A 27,464-nucleotide genomic window follows, 5' to 3' on the forward strand; every position below is an offset into this window, starting at 1 on the left:
TGAATTGACCTGATTGACCCCAGCCCAGATCTCGATACTGCATTGTGAGTAGACCATGGCTGTAAAGTCAGTTGAGGTCTTTGGGGAAAAATGCACAGTTGTCTAGTTGGGTATGACAACTGTACATATTCCTCTGACACTGATCTAAGGTCAGTTTTATCCCGGAGGGTAACTTCTGCCCAGAGCAAGTTTGGAGCTAAACATGTCCCTCAAATACAAAAACACAGGTCATATATCATGCAAGATCTTTGCACATTAAAATAACTTGAATGTCTGCATGGTGCTAATGTTCTATCAACCCACAAACATGGCAAGTAAATATATTGTCTAATAACAGTGGTATTGGTGCCAGAATTAGGCTGTGTTGGCAGATATACCAAACAATAAACCTTGGCTGAAGTGAAGATCACAGTCCAAGAAATGAAAAGGCCTTGATGGGATCCTTCCAGATGGTCACCCTGCTCAACTAGTGTATCCAGCAGATATGGGGCTTCTTGTACTGATGTGCTGGGTGGACACGGACCCTGAACAAACAGGGTGTATTCAGTGAGGTGAAATGTTCTGAACATTGCTGATAGAAATGTATTGAATAGAGCTGACATAATTCCTTGTTCTATCTGACAGACAGTCATATCTGTTCTTCACAATAAATTTCTATCTGAATGTTCCGTAAGGATTCACCCTATTAAAGATTAATTTGGCTGCACCATATTAGACACAAATAACATTGAAACAATAATTTGAATGCAAAGGTATTAAACGTATTGTAAATGTAAAGGAATGACTTTATTGTAACTATTCATCTTATATCAGTTTTATTGAAGCCAGCTCAGCTGCTAAGTGGTTAACTTTAAAGTGTAATTAAAGTTTGAGGCAGTTATATCGCTGTCAGCAATATGAGTGGATAAGATGATTGAAATACTGGTATGGTGTTATGTAAGTCATAAGAATCCTACTGGACCGTTTTAGCCAACTGAAATGTGAGACAAATAAAAGCGTCTCGAGAATCTTTTTAATAGATCACACTGTAGATAAATAACACATTAGATTTAACGGTTTTATAAGCTGTTACTGAAAGCCTAAATGTTTCTGTTCTAGATTTAAATATTAATTTAATGTGGTTCCACCAGGGTGATAAATCAAAGTGAGCAAAGCACGAGGTAACGACCATCTACATCACAAGCATGAGGTGAGGAGACAGTTCAGATGTGTTTACAAGCTAAACAATATAAATAACAGGTAAACATATATATATATAAAGTTGTTGATGAGGATTAATGCCACTAAAATGGAACTAAATAAGGTCAGATTAGACTTAATGAAAACTATTTTAGTTGTAGTGGGGCAACATGGACTCAGTCCATTACAGTATATGAGGTTCAGTAGAAGCAACATGGACTCAGTCCATTACAGTATATGAGGTTCAGTAGAAGCAACATGGACTCAGTCCATTACAGTATATGAGGTTCAGTAGAAGCAACATGGACTCAGTCCATTACAGTATATGAGGTTCAGTAGAAGTAACATTGGGATGAATTAAACTTTTGATATTGTCATAATTATTAGTAATGACATCTATAATTTACGTAAAATCAGTGAAATTCAATTCAGAAACAAATATGACATTAAAAAGTAATGTCATGGGAGTGTGGTGCTCCTGGAAGTGGGAGGTGCTAGTGAGACACAGACACACAGAGGTCTCTCATCCAATCCATGTCCTTTCCCAGAGTGGTCCATAATTAACTTTTGCTTGGTTGGCACTTCCAACCAGATATAAGGAGGCTGAGGCCCCAGCATCCATAAGTCAGATACCTTCTTCCTCTGTGGTAAGACCTCTCCACCTCCTTAGATTTGTATATTTGTCTCATCTTTGTACTCAGCAACTGAGGCAGTAGCTAACTGCACTGTTTGAATTGACTTCTGCATGTCTCTTGTATGATTTGACAATATGCAATCAAGTGGCGTTGGTTGAATATGTAAAAAAAAATATACAAATTACTTAATATTTTTTACTTTAAATCAGTAACTTTCATTTACGGCACTTGTTTGTAAATTGAGTTGGTGTTCTAGAATGTACCTGGGTTTTATGGGAATTTATTTGAATTCTTGACAGAATGTGTAGTTAAAGTGAGTTGTCACTAGGAAAATTAAAGTTACCAGTTGCACCTGTAGTTGAATTTGACATGTAATGATTGAGTTAAATGTTTTCTAGCCCTTCAGGGGTTCTATGATAAGGCTTTAGACTTGTGGGTTTTCACAACACTCATGTTTCACAGGGTCCTCCAAGAAGTACACATTCATCTGTAGGAGGGGGAAAAGAAGGTGAGACATGGTTTGAGTCTCCACATAAAAAGTGATGAGATTATTCTGTTAGAGATACCACTCACCTAACTATGTTGACTGGGGAGGAAGCACCACAGAGTCAATCAAGTTTTTTGTTTTATCTCTTTCCTAGTTATCCGTCACCATGAGTACGGACGCTGAGATGCAAATCTACGGCAAGGCTGCCATATACCTTCGTAAGTCTGAGAAGGAGAGGATGGAGGCACAAGCCGCACCTTTTGATTCAAAGAACGCCTGCTATGTGGCAGACAAGGTGGAGCTGTACCTTAAGGGTCTGGTCACTGCCAGGGCCGACGGGAAGTGTACTGTAACAGTCACGAACCCTGACGGCACTAAGGAGGTAAGCCTGATCTGAAAAGTATTCAAGTTTGTGCAATTACTCTATTTTTTGAAAAATCATTGAAATGATCCAAACAATGTCTATAGGCAATTAGAAATCACTAACAAAAAATATATAAAGAAGCATTTCATTGTTTTTTGTAGACATTATATAACCTTCAAAAACATCATTGTTATGGCTGCTATTTAAACATTAAATAGAATGTTGACTCAACAAGAATCACCAGTTATGTGTCAGTGGGTGATAACTAAGTAGTTGGATTAAATGTGGATGTATATTTTTTAAATGATTCAACTTGTATTTAATGAGCAAAAAGCATTCAGTCATGTCCAGTTTGATCTGTGTGTAATCTAGATTTCTGACTGTTTCAGGAAGGAAAAGAGTTCAAAGATGCAGACATCTATGAGATGAACCCCCCTAAGTACGACAAGATTGAGGACATGGCCATGATGACCTACCTGAATGAAGCCTCTGTGTTGTATAACCTCAAAGAGCGTTATGCAGCATGGATGATCTATGTAAGAAACCTGCACATACAAACACACACATACATGAAGATAATAAACACACACATACATGAAGATAATAAACACACACATACATGAAGATAATAAATATACACATACAGCGCATAAATGAGCGGTAGAAACAGTAGACCCACATCAGTATACCAAAGTACACCCACATTCTCACATAAATCCAGGTAAATGTCAATCTGACTTTGTTAATCTCCTAAATTAATTATGCTTTCATCCAGACCTACTCTGGGCTCTTCTGTGCCACGGTGAACCCCTACAAGTGGCTCCCTGTGTACGATGCAGAGGTTGTCAACGCCTACAGAGGGAAGAAGAGAGTGGAGGCTCCACCCCATATCTTCTCTGTCTCTGACAATGCCTTTCAGTTCATGATGATTGGTACGAGCTCTCATGGATGGCTACATGGTTGGATGGAGGGACAGATGATTGGATGGATGAAGGGAGGGATGGAGGGACAGATGATTGGATGGATGAAGGGAGGGAGGGAGGGACAGATGATTGGATGGATGGAGGGACAGATGATTGGAGGGAGGGAGGGAGGGAGGGAGGGAGGGAGGGAGGGAGGGAGGGAGGGAGGGATGGACAGATGATTGGATGGATGGAGGGACAGATGATTGGAGGGAGGGAGGGAGGGAGCGAGGGAGGGAGGGAGCGAGGGAGAGAGGGATGATTGGATGGATGGATCTCAAAGTCATAAGTGCTTATAGATGGATGGATGGATCAATAGAAGTTCAAATATGCTTTAGAGAGGTATCTACTGTTTTCTAGTCTAGGTTAGAACAGTTTTCTGGGAAAATCTGATCTCACTACCCTTGAATGGAAAATGCTCCAAAGTGAAATTCATGATGATGCTATTAATTAAATAATGTCCCCTGAATGTTGCTTGAGTATGATAAGCAATGTGCTTTTTGGTTCCAGATAAGGAGAACCAGTCCGTCCTGATTACGTAAGTTGTTTACTAAAATGTCACTTGAGAAAGTGTTTCTATTGTAATAAGTTGTGTCACTTGGTGTGATGAAATACATGACATTATGAATGGATTAGAGCATCAGGTTATGTGTAATAACGAGTCGATGAGAAGGATTATTTGTTAAAGACTTATGTCAGAACACAGGTTAACAGTGCATTTTTCTATGTTATTTCTTAGAGAAAGCCAATCTGACACTCAAACATGTAACTAAAACCCCTCTTTCTCTGTCATATAAACCAGCGGAGAATCCGGTGCAGGAAAGACTGTCAACACCAAGCGTGTCATCCAGTACTTTGCCACCATTGCAGTGTCTGGGGCCAAGAAGGAAGCAGAACCAGGCAAAATGCAGGTAAGTTGTTCTTATGTTTGCCTTTTTAACACATTTCAGTTTGGTTGGTTGTGTAAACTGTTTTTCCTGTGGTGAATCCTCTTTCAAGCAATTGAGAAAAACTAACTTGACCTTGTCACCAGTTTTTGAGCAACTTGTCTTTGTCTCAATCAGGGGTCTCTTGAGGATCAGATCATTGCAGCTAACCCTCTGCTGGAGTCTTACGGTAATGCCAAGACAGTGAGGAACGACAACTCGTCTCGCTTTGTAAGTATGAAGGGCATAAACTTTTTGGGGAATAATTGTATTCTGTAATTCCCTATTGTTATACACATTTAAGATATATATAAGATATATGTATATATATGATATATGATATATATATGTCATTGCTGAAAATTTGAAATTCAAACTTGTCGTGTTTTCAAGGTTCTAAAGTTTGCAATTTCCTCTTTAAAATGTCAGACTTGACTTGCTTCATCAACCCCTACAAAAAAATAAACAAATAATCAAATCCATTATTTATAATCCACATAATAATTCACATTTCCTGTTGCTGCATGATTATTTTCCCCTGCTGTAGCAAACTGGATCATACATCAATAACCTACATCTGTATCAATAGATCCAACATCTGTCCAACAAACTGTAACATTTACAGGGGTCTATCAAAGTCAAATGTTGATTTATTTGTTTCTAACCCCCTTGCTCTACTACAGGGTAAATTCATCAGGATTCACTTCCAAGCTGGTAAACTGGCTAAAGCTGATATTGAAACCTGTGAGTTGGTTTTGATTGTTTCTCAATGCTTTCCTAAATTCACAGAGATACATTTAAATGTAAAGATATCCAACAAATTATCTAATTTTCTCTCTCTCTCTCTCTACTCTTTCTTTGTGTCATTCTCTCTCCCTCTCTCTGTCTCTCTCTCCCTCAGACCTGCTGGAGAAGTCCAGAGTGTCCTTCCAGCTGCCCGATGAGAGAGGCTACCACATCTTCTTCCAGATGATGACAGGCCACAAACCTGAGCTAGTTGGTACGACAAAGTAGAGGTCCAGAGGAAATTATTCCCACCCCCATCTATGGAATATATAAAAAATATTCATAGTACACACTAATAATACTATTACAATGATTACATCCAAGGTAACCAGGCATCTAGACATGGGTCAGGTCTCTGGGAAAGATCTATCAAGTAATGCACTGTGATGCACTAGTCCACAAGTGTCAGTCTCCTCTTTTGATGCTATTCATTATATACTACATGTATCATTGAGTCCATCTATTGAGTAAAGGAGGGAGAGATAATGTAAAGTAGGAGAGCAGAATTCTAAGAGATTTACCTGACAAGCTGTTCTCCGTTGTCCACAGAAATGGCGCTCATCACCACCAACCCCTACGACTTCCCCATGTGTAGCCAGGGACAGATCACTGTGGCCAGCATTAATGACAATGACGAGCTGGATGCCACAGATGTGAGACAAACAAAGGGTTAACCAAACTCTAGATATGGAATGGATAGTACCACTATACACACTGAATGCTCTGTGAAATTCCAACTTGGTGGCAGCTGGGAATTTTTATGTGTTTTTGTTTGATTCTAAATGCCTTGTGTTAGTTAGGCATGTGCCTCAAGGAACTCTTCATGCCTTCCACTATAGAGCACCACTAAGTGCCCTGTGGAACTGTGGAACTGTGCTGCCATCTACTAATGTGTTTGCCAAGCGCAATCATGTGGAACAGAGAAGCCAGTCAAATCTATCTATCCCATTTCTTTTTTTAGTGAGCAGCACAGAACTGTAGTGTATCTGAGCAAACTACCATTCAGTTAATCTCTGTTGTACTTCCTCTTTAATGCCAGGATGCCATTACCATCCTGGGATTCACTAATGAAGAGAAGATTGGCATCTATAAGCTGACAGGAGCTGTATTGCACCATGGAAACTTGAAATTCAAGCAGAAGCAGCGTGAGGAGCAGGCCGAGCCAGACGGCACAGAGGGTGAGTCCCACTCATAGATATACAATATGTAGAGCATTAGTCCCATTCCCAGTCCCCAACATAGAAATAGAACACCTAAGACAGACAGTGCCACATGGAAGTCAGGCAGGAGATAATTTTTAGAGAACAAATTCCAACCTCCACAAATACAACTTTTTTCACATACATTTTATTTTTATTTTCCATCAACTCATCTTCTAAACACTCTCCTGCAACCAGCCTCACCAATTTATATTTATAAAAAAGTATTATTTACCTCAGATCTGCAATCCTTCAGGAAGCTAGCCAGAAACTCCAGGAGGCTGGCCAGAAACTAGCCAGAAGCTAGCCAGGAGCTAGCCCAGAAGCTAATCAGAAGCTAACCACGGTTTGTGGTCATCGGCTGTCCTTTAGTTCGAAAATCTATCGAAAATCTATCGCCAGTTTTGTACGGCGCAGCGCGGCTCGGAACGGAACATACCGGACCAATTTTTCTCTCCATGTCCCTGGATTTCAACTGCTCTCTGGACATTCATACCCGGATCTCACAGCTAGCTAGCTGCTATCCGTGTGACAGTCGGCTTTCGTCGATTCCGGAGCAAACATCGATTGTTCCGGTGCTAGCCAGCTCCGTCAATCACGCCTGAATTCCATCATTCACTCCTGGGCTGCAGTCACCTATCCGGACCCGTTTCACTGCCTACGCGGAGCCCCACCGGGCCTTCACAACCGGACTGCCGACGTTATCTACCTGAAGGAGATCCGGCTGGCTCCTCTGTCGCGACGTTACCGGAACGCCCATCTGCGGCCCGCTAACCGTTAGCTGTCTTTCCGGCTGCTATCTGAATAGACAATCGGACAATTTATTTATTTGAATTATTATGTTTTCTTCTCGGGCCTCTATAACTATATCTATTGTTCTTATTTTTGTTGTTGTGTGATTTGGATTAATCCCCTCTACCACACGGAACCCCACTAATCTACTGACCGAACGCAAGAGGTGGCTAACAACAGACTCCATCCTATGCTAGCTTGCTACCGGTTGGCTTGGCTAGCTGTCTAAATCGCCGTGACCCTAAACCAACCTCTCCACTCACTGGACCCTTTTGATCACTCGACTAAGCATGCCTCTCCTTAATGTCAATATGTCTTGTCCATTGCTGTTCTGGTTAGTGTTTATTGGCTTATTTCACTGTAGAGCCTCTAGTCCTGCTCACTATACCTTATCCAACCTATTAGTTCCACCACCCACACATGCAATGACATCTCCTGGTTTCAATGATGTTTCTAGAGACAATATCTCTCTCTTCATCACTCAATACCTAGGTTTACCTCCACTGTATTCACATCCTACCTTACCTTTGTCTGTACATTATACCTTGATGCTATTTTATCGCCCCCAGAAACCTCCTTTTACTCTCTGTTCCAGACGTTCTACACGACCAATTCTTATTGCTTTTAGTCGCACCCTTATTCTACTACTCCTATGTTCCTCTGGCGATGTAGAGGTGAATCCAGGCCCTGCAGTGCCTAGCTCCACTCCTATTCCCCAGGCGCTCTCTTTTGACGACTTCTGTAACCGTAATAGCCTTGGTTTCATGCATGTTAACATTAGAAGCCTCCTCCCTAAGTTTGTTCTATTCACTGCTTTAGCACACTCTGCCAACCCGGATGTTCTAGCTGTGTCTGAATCCTGGCTTAGGAAGACCACCAAAAATTCAGACATTTTAATTCCAAACTACAACATTTTCAGACAAGATAGAACTGCCAAAGGGGGCGGTGTTGCAATTTACTGCAAAGATAGCCTGCAGAGTTCTGTCCTACTATCCAGGTCTGTACCCAAACAATTTGAACTTCTACTTTTAAAAATCCACCTTTCTAAAAACAAGTCTCTCACCGTTGCCGCCTGCTATAGACCACCCTCTGCCCCCAGCTGTGCTCTGGACACCATATGTGAACTGATTGCCCCCCATCTATCTTCAGAGCTCGTGCTGCTAGGCGACCTAAACTGGAACATGCTTAACACCCCAGCCATCCTACAATCTAAACTTGATGCCCTCAATCTCACACAAATTATCAATGAACCTACCAGGTACCTCCCCAAAGCCTTAAACACGGGCACCCTCTTAGATATCATCCTAACCAACTTCCCCTCTAAATACACCTCTGCTGTCTTCAACCAAGATCTCAGCGATCACTGCCTCATTGCCTGCATCCGTAATGGGTCAGCGGTCAAACGACCTCCTCTCATCACTGTAAAACGCTCCCTGAAACACTTCAGCGAGCAGGCCTTTCTAATCGACCTGGCCGGGGTATCCTGGAAGGATATTGACCTCATCCCGTCAGTAGAGGATGCCTGGATATTTTTTTAAAAATGCCTTCCTAACCATCTTAAATAAACATGCCCCATTCAAGAAATTTAGAACCAGGAACAGATATAGCCCTTGGTTCTCCCCAGACCTGACTGCCCTTAATCAACACAAAAACGTCCTATGGCGTTCTGCATTAGCATCGAACAGCCCCCGTGATATGCAGCTGTTCAGGGAAGCTAGAAACCATTATACACAGGCAGTTAGAAAAGCCAAGGCTAGCTTTTTCAAGCAGAAATTTGCTTCTTGCAACACTAACTCAAAAAAGTTCTGGGACACTGTAAAGTCCATGGAGAATAAGAACACCTCCTCCCAGCTGCCCAGTGCACTGAAGATAGGAAACACTGTCACCACTGATAAATCCACCATAATTGAAAATTTCAATAAGCATTTTTCTACTGCTGGCCATGCTTTCCACCTGGCTACTCCTACCCCTGTCAACAGCACTGCACCCCCAACAGCAACTCGCCCAAGCCTTCCCCATTTCTCCTTCTCCCAAATCCATTCAGCTGATGTTCTGAAAGAGCTGCAAAATCTGGACCCCTACAAATCAGCCGGGCTAGACAATCTGGACGCTTTCTTTCTAAAATTATCTGCCGAAATTGTTGCCACCCCTATTACTAGCCTGTTCAACCTCTCTTTCGTGTCGTCTGAGATTCCCAAAGATTGGAAAGCAGCTGCGGTCATCCCCCTCTTCAAAGGGGGGGACACTCTTGACCCAAACTGCTACAGACCTATATCTATCCTACCATGCCTTTCTAAGGTCTTCGAAAGCCAAGTCAACAAACAGATTACCGACCATTTTGAATCTCACCATACCTTCTCTGCTATGCAATCTGGTTTCAGAGCTGGTCATGGGTGCACCTCAGCCACGCTCAAGGTCCTAAACGATATCTTAACCGCCATCGATAAGAAACATTACTGTGCAGCCGTATTCATTGATCTGGCCAAGGCTTTCGACTCTGTCAATCACCACATCCTCATCGGCAGACTCAACAGCCTTGGTTTCTCAAATGATTGCCTCGCCTGGTTCACCAACTACTTCTCTGATAGAGTTCAGTGTGTCAAATCTGAGGGTCTGTTGTCCGGACCTCTGGCAGTCTCTATGGGGGTGCCACAGGGTTCAATTCTTGGACCGACTCTCTTCTCTGTATACATCAATGAGGTCGCTCTTGCTGCTGGTGAGTCTCTGATCCACCTCTACGCAGACGACACCATTCTGTATACTTCCGGCCCTTCTTTGGACACTGTGTTAACAACCCTCCAGGCAAGCTTCAATGCCATACAACTCTCCTTCCGTGGCCTCCAACTGCTCTTAATACAAGTAAAACTAAATGCATGCTCTTCAACCGATCACTACCTGCACCTACCCGCCTGTCCAACATCACTACTCTGGACGGCTCTGACTTAGAATACGTGGACAACTACAAATACTTAGGTGTCTGGTTAGACTGTAAACTCTCCTTCCAGACCCATACCAAACATCTCCAATCCAAAGTTAAATCTAGAATTGGCTTCCTATTTCGCAACAAAGCATCCTTCACTCATGCTGCCAAACATACCCTTGTAAAACTGACCATCCTACCAATCCTCGACTTTGGCGATGTAATTTACAAAATAGCCTCCAATACCCTACTCAACAAACTGGATGCAGTCTATCACAGTGCAATCCGTTTTGTCACCAAAGCCCCATACACTACCCACCATTGCGACCTGTACGCTCTCGTTGGCTGGCCCTCGCTTCATACTCGTCGCCAAACCCACTGGCTCCATGTCATCTACAAGACCCTGCTAGGTAAAGTCCCCCCTTATCTCAGCTCGCTGGTCACCATAGCATCTCCCACCTGTAGCACACGCTCCAGCAGGTATATCTCTCTAGTCACCCCCAAAACCAATTCTTTCTTTGGCCGCCTCTCTTTCCAGTTCTCTGCTGCCAATGACTGGAACGAACTACAAAAATCTCTGAAACTGGAAACACTTATCTCCCTCACTAGCTTTAAGCACCAACTGTCAGAGCAGCTCACAGATTACTGCACCTGTACATAGCCCACATATAATTTAGCCCTATCAACTACCTCTTTCCCAACTGTATTTAATTAATTTATTTATTTTGCTCCTTTGCACCCCATTATTTTTATTTCTACTTTGCACATTCTTCCATTGCAAAACTACCATTCCAGTGTTTTACTTTCTATATTGTATTTACCTTGCCACCAAGGCCTTTTTTGACTTTACCTCCCTTCTCACCTCATTTGCTCACATTGTATATAGACTTGTTTATACTTTATTATTGACTGTATGTTTGTTTTACTCCATGTGTAACTCTGTGTTGTTGTATCTGTCGAACTGCTTTGCTTTATCTTGGCCAGGTCGCAATTGTAAATGAGAACTTGTTCTCAACTTGCCTACCTGGTTAAATAAAGGTAAATAATAATAATAATAAATGTGGGTGAATCAAAATCTAGCCCACAAAGAAGTTTCCCAAACTATTTTTGTCAGTGTGAAATCAGAAACAAGTGATCTTGTGTCCCTGAGTCTGTTGTTGTTGGTTCTCTCTCCAGTGGCTGATAAAATCGCCTACCTGCTGGGCCTGAACTCAGCTGAGATGTTGAAAGCTCTGTGCTACCCCAGAGTGAAGGTCGGCAATGAGTATGTGACCAAGGGACAGACTGTGCCTCAGGTAAGGTGGCCAAACACAGAATCTACCATTTTCTGAGCACAGGAATTATTTTGGGGACGAGTGCATTGCTTTTGTTTTTCCCAAGCTTGTTTCACCTCATCACTGGACATGGTCAATATCTCATGTATTAATTTGAGGTATTATCATTGCAGGTTAATAACTCAGTCAGTGCTCTGGCCAAGTCCATCTATGAGAGGATGTTCTTGTGGATGGTCATCCGTATCAATGAGATGTTGGACACCAAGAATCCAAGGCAGTTCTATATCGGTGTGCTTGACATTGCCGGGTTTGAGATCTTTGATGTGAGTATGAGACCAGAACAAGACAATAAGTTCTGATTGAGATGGATTACAGTCTTGTATGATGAAATTATCCCTTTTAAAATTCCATCAACAGTATAACAGCATGGAGCAGCTGTGCATCAACTTCACCAATGAGAAGCTGCAACAGTTTTTCAACCACACCATGTTCGTCCTGGAGCAAGAGGAGTACAAGAAGGAGGGAATCGTCTGGGCCTTCATTGACTTCGGCATGGACTTGGCTGCCTGCATTGAGCTTATTGAGAAGGTAAGATGTCTGTGAGGATTATAATGGACCGTTATAATGGACCATATATTATCCCTGTGGTACAACGTACAGTAGCGGCGTGTTGTTTAAATTACTGGGAAAGCCAAAACAGTCTAAACAAATCCATATTACAACCTGTGTGTTGTGATAATTGCGTTGTTTGCCCTAAAACCTGTTAGTTTATATGCCTTGCCACTGTGATATAATATACAGGCCTAAGACCGAGACAAAAAGTAGACACAGTGGCAGAATAAATTCAACCACATCTTTGTTTCATCACAAAACCGGAGAGCAACATCTGTCCCATGGAGTCCACAAAGCATAATGAATGTAACAAACAGTTACATGACCTACAACATTCTACAACAGTCAAGTACATTTTTCTGCCATTTTCGAACCACTAAACATCTATTGACTTAGAACCACGGAGAGTTACTGCAAGTCGCAAAGAAAACAGGAGCTGCCTCCCTCCAGTATTCCAGCACCAGTTCAACTTCAACCTTTCAACATCATCAAATAACCCATGCTTAGTCTGATACAGTGACAACTTAAAGATTCCAAAAAACGAGTTTATTCCCAATCACCGTCAGCTAAATATCATGTGGCTGTCCATGGTACTAATTTATGTGAGTAGAAAAAAACATGTTGACTAACTTTCATGTTGCTGAAACAGTCTCTGTCATACAGTACAACCTTTACATTTTTGTTGTCGTCCTTGGCAACCTGGCTAAAACCATTGCTCGCTATTCTAACTTCCTTTCCTGGGCAACGATTAGCCAGCTAGTTAACATTAGCCTTCTACATCTAGCTACATGTTGAACTCCCATACTCTCAGACCAAAAGAACAATGTATGAATTTATGGTTGGATCAGAATTGCTGCTACGAGGACAAGTCCCTGTCTCTATCCATGACTACTTTAGGAAAGAGCCCATTTTAGCTAGCAAGCTATCCACCGGAGGACAACAACAATGAGATGCAACAATTTATGATGTTTGGATTGATGTGAAGCCAAATTCAAACTGGCTTCATTTCACAATTTTTTTGGTGCACCAGGACCATTCACAGATTAGCTCACTCAGTTTAGCTCAACTCTGATTCACTGTTATTGTATAAAAGAAATATCAACTGAGGCCAAATGTTCGTCGTCTTCTTCCCATGTATTCAATGTTACAATATCATATTAGTTTTGACAGCATCAGATAGAAGAGCTACACATACAGAGAAAGAGGGGCGCAGTTTGGCTCGCTAACATGCTTTACCTGGAGAGATACATTCAGCCTCTTGCTAAGTGAGACGAAAGATATAAAATAATGTGTCATTTTTGGGGGGAAGCCTGGCTTCCCTTGGCACCCATGAATACATGCCCTGACAAGTTATCTGACTGTTGAGAACTCAATATGTTTCCTATTATGTGTCCCTAAATTATTATAATCCTATAATAGCATGTTTACTAATTGAATAAATGTGATCCTAAATGGAAATATCACTAATTTGATATACATCTCTTTTCGTAAAGCCATTGGGCATCTTCTCCATCCTTGAAGAGGAGTGCATGTTCCCCAAGTCTTCAGACACTACCTTCAAGGACAAGCTGTACGCCCAGCATCTTGGCAAAACAAAGGCGTTTGAGAAGCCCAAGCCTGCCAAAGGCAAGGCAGAGGCCCACTTCTCCCTGGTGCACTACGCCGGAACTGTGGACTACAACATCACTGGGTGGCTGGAGAAGAACAAGGATCCCCTGAACGACTCAGTTTGTCAGCTGTACCAGAAGTCTGGAGTCAAAATTCTGGCTGCTCTGTATCCTGCTCCACCACCTGAGGGTAAGACTAGAATCACGTCAAATGATTTAATTAAGCACTTATATAACTTAGACCGAATGTTCTTTAAAATCTTTGAATGTATAGCAATTTCTCAGGGTGTTTTCACCAGGTTAATTTATTCATACACTTGGTTAATTCAAATCATACAATAGGTGTTATTCTACACAATCTGATTGACAGCATTTGCCTCTAGATAAGTGTGAAGTTAACCAGAGATTCTCTGGTTTATAATTAGTGTGCTTGCTGAAGACAAGACTCTAGATTTCTTACATACTCTTTTTATTATTCTATTTATTCCACCCGCTCTAGGAAATGTACTTTTCTAGTCATCTTTAACTTTTCCCCATTTTAACAGATAAAGCCAAGAAAGGAGGCAAGAAGAAGGGTGGTTCCATGCAGACTGTGTCCTCCCAGTTCAGGGTGAGCTTTTGAAATGTGTAGATTCAGTCCTTCAAAAGGTGCATTGATTATCAAAAATTATATCTGTGAAAATGGTTTGTAACCCTCTTACAGGAGAACTTACATAAGCTGATGACCAACTTGAGGAGCACTCATCCTCACTTTGTGCGCTGCCTGATCCCCAACGAGTCAAAGACTCCAGGTACAAGAAATATTGAGTTAAATATGTCATCTTATCAGTACAGTATCAGTAACCTCAACCATTCCAATCTTTAACCTGTTTATTAGTATTAAAAGAGACTTGTTTTGTTTTACCAGGTCTGATGGAGAACTTCCTGGTTATCCACCAGCTCAGGTGTAATGGTGTACTGGAGGGTATCAGGATCTGCAGGAAGGGATTCCCCAGCAGAATCATCTATGCTGATTTCAAGCAGAGGTACATACGCACAAGCACACACACACGCACACACCACATAAAATATCTGCTCCAAGGGTTTTCCCAGCATCAGAATAGTCTTACCTTTTACGAAATATAACCAACATATTACAACTTGACATGTTAAAAATGTCTCCTCATTCAGGTACAAAGTACTGAATGCCAGTGTCATCCCTGAGGGCCAGTTCATGGACAACAAGAAGGCTTCTGAGAAGCTGCTTGGGTCCATTGATGTGAATCACGAGGATTACAAGTTTGGACACACCAAGGTCAGTCAAATACCCCCCCCCCCAGCAAAATCTGACAACAAAACACAGCTTGAATAATAATTTAAACCCATACCATATAAAATCTCTCCAGTTGATCTATCCATCCTTTTGTTCTTTCTTCTTCATTTAACTAATGGAAAAGGTGGCAAAACATTGTAGTGTTTATTCATCACAAGTATAGAAGAGAAACTAAACTCATTATAATTTGCATTGTGATAGAGTGGTATAGTTGCAGGTATATGTATCTGTACATTATTAATCTACAACTGTACAATAACTAACAACTTAGAAACAACCTGTCACATGGTTTGTTTGCAACTATTGCAAAGTTAATGTTGTTTAAATCAATCTAGTGGTGTTGTTCCCCTCTTTTGATTCAAGCCTTTCTATCTGTGGTTCCATTGACCGTGTTAACCTGTGTCTCAGGTGTTCTTCAAAGCCGGTCTGCTGGGTGTCCTGGAGGAGATGAGAGATGAGAAGCTGGCCTCTCTGGTCGGCATGGTCCAGGCTCTCAGCCGTGGATTCCTCATGAGGAGAGAGTTTAGCAAGATGATGGAGAGGAGGTGAGGAATAGTAGACATCTTGGCAAAGCTTTCTGTCAACCACCTGTATCTAATGCATGATTACATACTATATATGCTGTGAGTTGTTCAGAATGAGAAAGTACATCTTATAATGGTCAACTAAAGCTTTTGGGTTAATTCATTTATAAGTCCAGAAATGGATGTAGCAACTAAGGATTCTAGCTTTATAGCTGCAGTTTCGGATTTGGCTTTTCAATTGGCATTTAAATTTGTGGTATTTATCCATTAATTCTGGAAGAATATAAAATGTCTCATGAGCTTAGCATGACTGTCAGTCATTGCATCTAGGGCACTCACTATGAATTTAATAGGGGTTACATTTCCCTAGCTCCATTCCTCAGCTGTTAACAAACAGTGGTGTGGGGCCCCATTTTGTTGTTCATCTAATCCCAGAATGTAGCTTTAAGCATGTCACTCACCATGTCACTCTCCTTTCTGTCGACCAGAGAATCAATTTACGCCATCCAGTACAACATCCGCTCATTCATGAATGTCAAAACCTGGCCATGGATGAAGTTGTACTTCAAGATCAAGCCCCTGCTGCAGAGCGCTGAGACTGAGAAGGAGCTGGCCAACATGAAGGAGAACTATGACAAGATGACGGCAGACCTGGCCAAGGCTCTGGCCACAAAGAAGCAAATGGAGGAGAAGTTGGTGTCCCTGACGCAGGAGAAGAACGACCTGGCGCTCCAAGTAGCATCTGTGAGTCAGCAACAAGCTTCATAAGGGCACATCCACACACACAAATACACAGACAGACATACATACAAACCCACAAACACATATGAACACACTGTGAAGGTTTAACATGTTTTTATTGCCATTATTATATATTTCATGAATTTCTATTGATTTAATCTGACCTTCAATACACAAAGTGAGGCCTCTGATTTTTTTTCTGCTGTTCTGAAACCAGGAAGGAGAGAGTCTGAACGATGCTGAGGAAAGGTGCGAGGGGCTCATCAAGAGCAAGATCCAGCAGGAGGCCAAACTCAAAGAGACGACCGAGAGGCTGGAGGATGAGGAGGAGATCAATGCTGAGTTGACTGCTAAGAAGAGGAAGCTGGAGGATGAGTGCTCTGAGCTGAAGAAGGACATTGATGACCTGGAGCTCACCCTGGCCAAAGTGGAGAAGGAGAAGCACGCCACTGAAAACAAGGTATTGTGTCTTACCATAGACAGTCTAACCAACAATAATCAACTCAAAACATAGCTTTACAGAATTGGAATTCAAGTTGTATTGTGGGTGCAGGAAAAATTAAGACACAACGGAGGAATTTCAGTTGCGTGGTACTCCCAACATTCATTGCATGTTCTACTCCACCTCATTTATGACTTCCATTCAGTACACTGGCATGGTGAACACTGACATCTAGTGTTGAATATATAGTACAGTAATTGTTAATGCTGTGCAAATCTAAATTAAATGAATGCAATATTTAACAAACTAAATCTCCCCTTTATGGTGAAGTGACCAAAGACTAATTTTGATGTGGCCGTTTTCAGGTTAAAAACCTGACAGAGGAGATGGCGTCTATGGATGAGAGTGTTGCCAAGCTGACCAAGGAGAAGAAAGCCCTCCAAGAGGCCCACCAGCAGACACTGGATGACCTGCAGGCAGAGGAGGACAAAGTCAACACTCTGACCAAGGCCAAGACCAAGCTGGAACAGCAAGTGGACGACGTGAGTGGAGTTTGACATTTTGGCCATGATAGTATGTAAGATGATATTATCTTCAGTTGTTTAGATTTTAACAATATATGTGTTTTTATCTTCTAGCTTGAGGGTTCTCTGGAGCAAGAGAAGAAGCTCCGTATGGACCTTGAGAGATCCAAGAGAAAGCTGGAGGGAGATCTGAAACTGGCCCAGGAGTCCATAATGGACCTGGAGAATGACAAGCAACAAGCTGATGAGAAAATCAAGAAGTAAACACAAACAAATGAATACAGTATTACCTGCTATAATGGTTGTTCTTGACTAACTATTGTAATTATTAATTATTATTTGCATGTGATTCTTAAAAGCAAAGTGAATGGTATTATCCTCTGCCTTTACACTATAGAAACAAAACCAACTCTGCAATTTACCTGTTTGTGTTTCTTAGGAAGGAGTTTGAGACCACCCAGCTCCTCAGCAAGGTTGAGGATGAGCAGTCTCTGGGAGCTCAGCTGCAGAAGAAGATCAAGGAACTCCAGGTACAGTACAGGATATAAGCTTCAGTACAGAAAAGCACAGACTTGAATCAATTCTTGAAAAAGATTATTCTGGTAGCAAACATTTTTCCAGTTGGCTTCTGACAGCTGAGTAGGTTGGAAGATGGTGTTTCTTAACATTGTGGTTTTGGTTCCTTAATGGGACACTGTCTACTGAATATATTAGTGTAACTGGGTTTTTATTAAACACATTTATGCAAAATATAAATACTATTATTACTTTGTGAGGTTCAATTGTTTCAACTGTATTGTAGTGTTCATCCCCCTGCTCCTACCCCTGTTCTAGGCCCGTATTGAGGAGCTGGAGGAGGAAATTGAGGCTGAGCGTGCTGCCAGGGCTAAGGTTGAGAAGCAGAGGGCCGATCTCTCCAGGGAACTTGAGGAGATCAGCGAGAGGCTGGAGGAGGCCGGAGGCGCCACTGCTGCTCAGATTGAGATGAACAAGAAGCGTGAGGCTGAGTTCCAGAAGCTGCGTCGTGATCTTGAAGAGTCCACCCTGCAGCATGAGGCCACAGCCGCCGCTCTGCGCAAGAAGCAGGCCGACAGTGTGGCTGAGCTCGGGGAGCAGATCGACAACCTGCAGCGCGTCAAGCAGAAGCTGGAGAAGGAGAAGAGCGAGTACAAGATGGAGATTGATGACCTCTCCAGCAACATGGAGGCCGTCGCCAAGGCTAAGGTGAGTAGTGATGTTTTGGTCAAGCAGTGTTGAGGAGGGCCAACTACATTACCATTCAAGTGAACTGAAGTTGACAGGAGTCCCACATATAAAGTAATGATGGTACATGTTTCACTAACAGGGCAATCTGGAGAAGATGTGCCGTACTCTTGAGGACCAGCTGAGCGAGCTGAAGACTAAGAATGATGAGAATGTTCGCCAGGTCAACGACATCAGCGGACAGAGGGCCAGACTCCTGACAGAAAATGGTACCATCAACAATGAACAATAAGCCAATGCTTTCCTTCAGTAAAACACAATAACATGTTGGGGGCTGTATCCACATAATTTATACTGTACTATTCACCACCTAACATTCCCTATGATACCTCAAAATACATTTTCAATCGTAGAGAACAGAGACCCTATTAACAAGATGTCCCTCTGTCCCTGCAGGTGAGTTTGGTCGCCAGCTGGAGGAGAAAGAAGCACTGGTGTCTCAGCTGACCAGAGGAAAACAGGCCTTCACCCAGCAGGTGGAGGAGCTAAAGAGGGCAGTTGAGGAGGAGGTCAAGGTAAGGGACCCAAAATGGACTCCGCGTCCACAGAGTTTAGAGCTATATCTTCATATAGACTGTGACTACGCAACCCTCTGAGACTCCTACTATCTCACCACATTCAGAGACTCCTACTGTCTCACCATCCGCAGAGACTCCTACTGTCTCTCCAACCTCACAGACTCCTCTCTCCACCCTCAGAGACTCCTATTGTCTCTCCACCCTCAGAGACTCCTATTGTCTCTCCATCCTCAGAGACTTCGACCATAATGTGTTTGACTATCTCACTCATCTCTCCTTGTCTTTCATTCTCACAGGCTAAAAATGCACTGGCCCACGGTGTTCAGTCTGCCCGCCATGACTGTGACCTCCTGAGGGAGCAGTTTGAGGAGGAGCAGGAGGCCAAGGCAGAGCTGCAACGCGGCATGTCCAAGGCCAACAGTGAGGTGGCTCAGTGGAGGACTAAGTATGAAACTGATGCCATCCAGCGCACAGAGGAGCTGGAGGAGGCCAAGTGAGTCGCACGCAACAGAAAAAACTCAGATATTGTGTGGATGGTGAGGGTGGTAGGGGGCTCTGACAAAATGTTACATCAATATGTATTGTAACATTTCTTTCACACCATCAAACCACCCTCTGTTGTCCAACAGGAAGAAGCTGGCCCAGCGTCTGCAGGATGCTGAGGAGACCATTGAGGCGACCAACTCCAAGTGCGCCTCCCTGGAGAAGACCAAGCAGAGGCTGCAGGGAGAGGTGGAGGACCTCATGATTGATGTTGAGAGAGCCAACGCATTGGCCGCCAACCTCGACAAGAAGCAGAGGAACTTTGACAAGGTGAAAATAAATAAAGCTATATTTTTTTATCAAGTTTATAATTGTTGCATATTTCTAATTTAAAAACTCCACATCAATGACTTCTGATGAAAATCCCATGGATTCTCCTAGGTTCTGGCAGAGTGGAAGCAGAAGTATGAGGAGGGCCAGGCTGAGCTGGAAGGAGCTCAGAAGGAGGCTCGCTCTATGAGCACTGAACTCTTCAAAATGAAGAACTCCTACGAGGAGGCTCTGGATCATCTGGAGACTCTGAAGAGAGAGAACAAGAACCTGCAACGTGAGCATTTGACAGCAAATCTATTTGGCTTATGTTTAATTAGCAAGATGAATTGCTGTTAATTAATTCACTGTTATTATGATTCAATATCAACTTCAGTACATTGACATATCCACTTAAAATCCCCCAAGTCTAAACTTCTTGTGTGTGTGTGCAGAGGAGATCTCTGACCTTACTGAGCAGATCGGAGAGACTGGCAAGAGCATCCATGAGCTGGAGAAGGCCAAGAAGACCGTGGAGACAGAAAAGTCTGAGATCCAGACCGCTCTGGAGGAGGCTGAGGTACAAACTACAGCTGTTTGTTGGGAAAAGCAGTGTTATCTAACCAATGCCAGCTACAGTGAAAGGCCCTGTGTATGGGTGTTTATTGTAGTCATATATATTTAATTCCTACATCCAAATGTATTGAACACAATTGGCCTGACTGCTTCTGTTTGTCCAGGGAACACTGGAGCACGAGGAATCCAAGATTCTGCGTGTGCAGCTGGAGCTGAACCAGATCAAGGGTGAGGTGGACAGGAAGATTGCTGAGAAGGACGAGGAGATGGAGCAGATCAAGAGGAACAGCCAGAGGGTGGTTGACTCCATGCAGAGCACCCTGGACTCTGAGGTCAGGAGCAGGAATGATGCCCTGAGGGTGAAGAAGAAGATGGAGGGAGACCTGAACGAGATGGAGATCCAGCTGAGCCACTCCAACAGGCAGGCCGCTGAGGCCCAGAAACAGCTGAGGAATGTCCAGGGACAGCTCAAGGTAAAGGGACTGGGACATCAGGCTCAAAAACCTGAACATGGCTAGGGATTTGTTTGTGAAACACCCCTACTTCCACAAGTCCTAATGAACGTATGTCATTGTGAACCCCAGGATGCCCAATTGCACCTTGATGATGCTGTCCGTGTCGCAGAGGACATGAAGGAGCAGGCAGCCATGGTGGAGCGCAGAAACGGTCTGATGGTGGCTGAAATCGAGGAGCTGAGAGTTGCTCTGGAGCAGACAGAGAGAGGCCGCAAAGTGGCTGAGACTGAGCTGGTAGACGCCAGCGAGCGTGTTGGACTGCTGCACTCCCAGGTATGGGTCAAAGCCATTTCTAATGAAACTCAACCAAGCAAACAATTTAAACACACCTGTAATTGGACCGTGCTTGCCTTAGATTTTCATAATTTCAGTCTTGTGACTTGTAAGTTCTCCTTGGGGTCAAACAAATCATCTTCCTCCTTCAGAACACCAGCCTTCTGAACACCAAGAAGAAGCTGGAGACTGACCTGGTGCAGGTGCAGGGAGAGGTGGACGACATCGTCCAGGAGGCCAGGAATGCAGAGGAGAAGGCCAAGAAGGCAATCACTGATGTGAGTCCTTGAATTACATCAACTTAATTGGTCCCTAAGGTCCAATGGTAGCTGGGCTGGTTAAGAACAACAAAGATCTGCAAGGGACTTTATGATTGGTGCATAAATTAAACAAACTACTATTCCAGGCGGCCATGATGGCTGAGGAGCTGAAGAAGGAGCAGGACACCAGCTCTCACCTGGAGAGGATGAAGAAGAACCTGGAGGTCACAGTCAAGGACCTGCAGCACCGCCTGGATGAGGCTGAGAATCTGGCCATGAAGGGAGGCAAGAAGCAGCTCCAGAAACTGGAGTCCAGGGTGAGATACCTGCAGGGTGGATTAGGGTGGATTGAAAGACTGATTGCTGGAAATGTATTTGATCATGTTAAAATACACAGGAGCATTTTGTAATTACTTTTTATCTCAATAACCCATCTAGATCAGGGGTTCCCAAACTGTTTTGTGGCAAGGACCACTTTTGTGATAGCGAATTCATCAGAGATTCATAATATCAGAACAGAACTCCTACTTTAAAGTGCGATAAAAATCCACTCAGATTTACTATGACTTCTGCAGTGCATGACTGGACTAATCAAGTCTCAGGCCCTCAAGTCCCCCCTCTTTGCATCAGAGAGAAAAAGTTGCAGTTTTAAAGCTTACATTACAGTGAATTTATGATCACAACAAAACCAATTATAATAATTTTACATTTATTTAGTGGAGTTGATCAAAAACCTTTAAATAGACGCAAACGTATTCATCTAGTTGCTTCCTTCAGGCTTAAACTGTTGTCTCAGCAGACTTCTTCTAATCTGCCATTTCATTCATAATAATAATAATAATAATTCCCAATAAATATCAACACACAATATAATATACATTCATCGAATTACTGTCATAGTAATAATTTCTCTCTCTATTGTTACGTCTCATTCACTGCCCGTTGCTAGGGAAGCTAGCGTTGCTATGCGGGGCTACCAGCTAGCAGGCTAATGGCTGAATTAGCTTTTAGGCTAGCGGAGTTTAATAAGTTCATAAAACCTGAAAATACAACATAACATCTGTACAAAAATATGTACACACTCCAGAAACAGTACCGTTTGAATATGGTGATTTTTACACTCGCTTACCTTCAAAATTAAGACGTAAAAATGTATTTATGTCGGTGCTTCTGTCTTGCTGTTGGCTCACTTGGCAAACTACTCTCAACTGCCAGAGCGCGAGCTCCATAATAGAAGCAATGTCACAACATTAAAATATGCGAGTGGCGGCCTCTAGTTGCCATACTGGTACTGCACCATACACCACAAAAGGCATGACAACATTGATAAATAGTAATGTTACAAATACAAGAAGAATTTGAGTTGAGAGCCTCCCAGACCCGTTATTTAATCTAAGAGTTAATAACATTCATTGTGGATAAATAATATTACATTGTACTGTATTGCACCCTCTAAACATTTTGCCAAGATCCCTGGCTGTTTAATCTGTTATTGCTATAAATATTCATAAACAAATTTAAATGTAAATTTCACTTTGGGAACCACTGACCTAGTTAATGAAAAGTTTATGTTATTATTACAGACCACTTCAATTAAAATAATGAAATGACTTGACTGAGTAGAAGACTATACCTCTGTTTTACAAAACGTCTGATTTCACCACCTCAAACAAATGCCTACATGTATTTCTTCCACAAAGGTGCGTGAGCTCGAGACTGAGGTGGAGGCTGAGCAGAGAAGAGGTGTAGACGCAGTCAAGGGAGTTCGCAAGTATGAGCGCAGAGTCAAGGAGCTCACTTACCAGGTAAGAGAAAGTGTCAAGTTTGTGAAGAATGAACTAACACAGACAGGTTTGTGTATAAAACTATTGGGGCATTGATTCTTTGCTCTTCTCTCACAGACTGAGGAGGATAAGAAGAACGTTGGCAGACTTCAGGACCTGGTAGATAAGCTGCAGATGAAAGTGAAGGCCTACAAGAGGCACGCTGAGGAAGCGGTGAGTCACAGACTTAGTCAAATACTCTGAAAAGAAACATTTTTTCCCCCTACAAAACGTAATGTCCATGTGGTTTAGTTGAAGTGTTGCTACAGCACACCTGTCATCAATGACTCAATTGATATTACAAGTAATTGCTTAAGAAATTATAAAAATTTCTGAGTGTTTGCTGCGCTGGGGGCTGGTCTAGTGATCGTGCTGGAGGCAGCGGATTGGTCCCCCGTTCTGCCACTCACTTCCTCTGCTGTATCATCTAGCTCCCTGTATACATTGCTATTCTAAAGCTGTCTTTTTTTGTATTTCGTTTTTTTAAATACCTTTAAAAACAGAATAGTAATTTGCTTCCTGGTTTCAAACTTTAAATGCTGATGTTCTGCTCTCCCTCTCCTTTCCTCACCCAGGAGGAAGCAGCAAACCAGCACATGTCTAAGTTCAGGAAGGTTCAGCATGAGCTGGAGGAGGCTGAGGAGCGTGCTGACATCGCTGAGACTCAGGTCAACAAGCTCAGAGCCAAGACCCGTGACTCTGGAAAGGTACAGAACTGCTGCTAAACCTGTACCTGACTCATGTTTAAATATGACCACATCAACACCACCTATGATTCAGTCTTCTCAGAGGTCAATACAGACATTTTACACTCAACTGTATTGAAGATCCCTAAGAAGAACATTTCAGGAAGGGCTAAACAATCTAATGAGAGTAATTCAGTTAGTACTTCAACATCTAAAATCCAAGCTGAGCACTGAGCACTAAAGACTTGATCCATTATATTCTATCCATATATTTATCATGTTGATTGTTATTACTGATCCATTATATTCTATCCGTATATTTATCATGTTCATTGTTATTACTGATCCATTATATTCTATCCATATATTTATCATGTTCATTATTATTACTGATCCATTATATTCTATCCATATATTTATCATGTTGATTGTTATTACTGATCCATTATATTCTATCCATATATTTATCATGTTGATTATTATTACTGATCCATTATATTCTATCCATATATTTATCATGTTGATTATTATTACTGATCCATTATATTCTATCCATATATTTATCATGTTCATTATTATTACTGATCCATTATATTCTATCCATATATTTATCATGTTCATTATTATTACTGATCCATTATATTATTTATTTCTTCTTACAGGGAAAAGAAGTTGCTGAATAAACAAGACCAAAGTATTGAAGATCAAAGTCTTACCATTTTCCTGTGATGCATAAAATATGATTTTTATGGTGAAATGTTGAGCATTGATTAAAAACATGTGGATCTACATACACTTCCTTTGTGACTGTGGATTTATTACTCAGCAAACAGTTTTTAAACCATAAAATATTGTACTTTAATTAATGGAGCGATTTGGGATTCCAACAACAACAAAGCAGACACCCCAACAAAGCGGTAACCTCTTTTGGTAAACATCTGAGGGATGAGGATGGAGAAATGTAACCACTATCAAATTCTTAGACTGAGCTATGTATGTAAGGACTGACCACTGTAGTGGAAATTTCAGTACAGAGAAAGACTTGGACAATTATTCATTATTCGTTATTATTCAAACAATCATCTTTATTCAACATCGATTAATTATTCTAATAATGAAACCGTCGACCGGTCGACCGAAATCGTCGACCGCACACTCCAAGTTGTGTTGCAGAGAGCATAGCTGATAATGAATTAACAGAGATCTTATATAGGCCCTAAATGCTCAGTCAGACATTTCTACCGTTCCCATAAGCCACCTTGGTATAATCTCCTGGTTGTCTGCACGGGATGTTAATTAACTTCCAACCCGGTTTAGTTTCCCAGATGCCAGGAAGATGAGACAATGAGGCATTGCTATAAACTCTTCCAGGCTCTCTCTATCTCGGGTCACACACACCACATCTTGTCTATAGAATGCCAGCTTTTAGGTGTTTATCACCATTATCCCTAGCAAAACCCATTCCTTAACCAGACGCCCAGACTAACTGCAGGAAGCTAGAGTGGACACCATAAAAACTCAGTATTAGCAGGCCAGTCTTAATCTTAGTTAAATATATAACTGTTTATGTAGGGATATTCTCAGAACAACGTTCTCAGAAAACAACAACCAGATTTTTGCATTTGAAGTTTGTCACAGATTATGCAAATATGAACCTGTTGTGGACACACTGCATAAACAGAAATGGCGATAGAGCATCTGACCAAATTACTGAAGATTTTAGTTCTGGCTTTTACTGATATTATATCCATATAAATGAGAAAATAAATCACACATGTGATGTTGTTTTATCATTAGACAGTTTGCATTTGCAAAGAAGCTTTTCGGCAGATATACACTGCTGTAATGATTCATGTTTTTATGGTAATAAAATGTAATTTAATTTCTAAGAGAAAGTATAGTAATACACATTATAAACATAGTTTTATACATTATAAACACAATAATACACAAAATAAACACCGTGATAAACACGGAAATACACATTATAAACACAGTGATAAACACGGAAATACACATTATAAACACAGTGATAAACACGGAAATACACATTATAAACACAGTAATAAACACGGAAATACACATTATAAACACAGTAATATATTGTTAGATTTCTTCCGGTGCCGCAGAAATGATTTTGTTTTCCACTGCTAAATGTTTTGAATATGTTTTGTTGCCTTAATGAACATGACCCGCCACACGGGCCTTTCTATTTATATCATAACTCCAAACAACATTTAGTATAACAACTTTCCAATAGAGGGCGCTGAACACCAAGGTTAGAAGACGCTACGCTACACAAGGGCTTTTCTTTTGCCTGCCACTGCAAAGGTTAGTGGAGGTGCCTGAAAGAGATCCTGGCGGGGAATCAGAGGAGTCTAAAGCATTGTCAAAACAGTAGTGAGGGCTTTCCCTGACAGTTGGTTGGCTAGCATATTTATAGACAACATGCGTGAGTGTTTTAGGAAACTGGGGATCAACGGCTGTACTCGGCAAGGGCTTCCCCTGGGCTGTCTGGCAGGAAGTATTTATGGATTACTGTGGTGTGTGTGCTCTGTAGGGGGATCACTGTAGTAGATACATGTGTGTAGAAGGAAACACAATGGAACATCTTTCAAAATGTGTACCTTAAGTGTATGATTATTGCCTTTTAACTGTGTCCCATGTCTGTCAGAAATTGCCTTTCAGAGCTGAATGACCTTTATTACATTACATGGAAATGGAATTGATTGTTTGTCATTTATGTTACATATGCAGTTATATTTTATAATGCCAGGATGTCATTCAGGCTTTTCATCTAGTATGAATTCCCTGCACACTATTGAGAAAGAGAATAGTCTTTTCAGACTCAGAATATTGGCACATTGAACCATGTCACAGACTGTAGTATTCAACTCTGTGGATGGAGCTGAAACAATGATGTGACATCTGTTCTGCCATCTTGATGCACGTTCCCCATAGCCTTCATTAGATCATGCCTTCTCAGTATGGACGAGCCTAGTGCGTTGGTATTTGCTACTTGATGCATGTTGTAAATATAATATACTGGTAGTATGGTAAGTACATAACTAATACATTGTGTCATGTATTGTCATGTTGTGTCTTGTTTCTGTCCTTTCTCTTCACCCTGTCTCCCTCTGCTGGTCGTACTAGGTTACCTTTTCTTCCCCTCTTTCCCCCAGCTGTTCCTTGTCTTCTCTGACTACCTCGTTCACCCCTTTTCCCACCTGTTCCCTTTTTCCCTCTGATTAGGTCTCTATATCTCTCTCTGTTTCTGCTCCTGTCTTTGTCGGATTCTCGTTTGTGTTACTCATGCCTGAACCAGACTATCGTCGTGTTTGCTGCAACCTTGTCCTGTCCTGTCGGAATCTGCATGTTCATCTAACCTTGTCCTGTCCTGTCGGAATCTGCCTGTCCATCTGAGCCTACGTGTGTTTCGTCATTAAAGAAACTCTGTTTTGTTAATTCGCTT

General features: G+C 41.9%; 1 protein-coding gene across 1 annotated transcript; it reads left to right on the plus strand.

The window, feature by feature from the left end:
• The first annotated feature begins 1,751 nt into the window (after positions 1-1,751).
• LOC110519048 (myosin heavy chain, fast skeletal muscle) lies at positions 1,752-24,787 on the plus strand. Its single transcript, XM_036948811.1, has 41 exons — positions 1,752-1,826; positions 2,277-2,322; positions 2,456-2,683; positions 3,055-3,201; positions 3,441-3,597; positions 4,138-4,165; positions 4,430-4,538; positions 4,692-4,784; positions 5,237-5,297; positions 5,455-5,553; positions 5,889-5,992; positions 6,379-6,517; positions 11,427-11,545; positions 11,698-11,847; positions 11,942-12,112; positions 13,630-13,933; positions 14,289-14,353; positions 14,447-14,534; positions 14,651-14,768; positions 14,914-15,037; positions 15,464-15,600; positions 16,068-16,323; positions 16,538-16,780; positions 17,128-17,304; positions 17,401-17,546; positions 17,726-17,816; positions 18,121-18,510; positions 18,632-18,758; positions 18,946-19,064; positions 19,364-19,560; positions 19,697-19,880; positions 19,992-20,157; positions 20,315-20,439; positions 20,600-20,908; positions 21,020-21,223; positions 21,376-21,501; positions 21,630-21,800; positions 23,184-23,288; positions 23,385-23,480; positions 23,882-24,013; positions 24,655-24,787. The coding sequence occupies exons 3-41, from the start codon at positions 2,468-2,470 to the stop codon at positions 24,673-24,675; spliced, it is 5,814 nt and encodes a 1,937-aa protein (XP_036804706.1). The 5' UTR covers positions 1,752-1,826; positions 2,277-2,322; positions 2,456-2,467; the 3' UTR covers positions 24,676-24,787.
• The last annotated feature ends 2,677 nt before the right edge of the window (positions 24,788-27,464 follow it).

Source organism: Oncorhynchus mykiss, chromosome 17 (genome assembly GCF_013265735.2).
Source record: "Oncorhynchus mykiss isolate Arlee chromosome 17, USDA_OmykA_1.1, whole genome shotgun sequence".
Lineage (NCBI taxonomy): Eukaryota > Metazoa > Chordata > Actinopteri > Salmoniformes > Salmonidae > Oncorhynchus > Oncorhynchus mykiss.

Excerpts from the sequence above, each read along its gene's own strand:
- LOC110519048 (XM_036948811.1), top strand. The coding sequence starts at position 2,468 with ATGAGTACGGACGCTGAGATGCAAATCTACGGCAAGGCTGCCATATAC. Across the intron at positions 18,511-18,631 it reads AGGCCGTCGCCAAGGCTAAG|GGCAATCTGGAGAAGATGTG; the intron begins GTGAGTAGTGAT and ends TTTCACTAACAG. Across the intron at positions 24,014-24,654 it reads AGACCCGTGACTCTGGAAAG|GGAAAAGAAGTTGCTGAATA; the intron begins GTACAGAACTGC and ends TTCTTCTTACAG.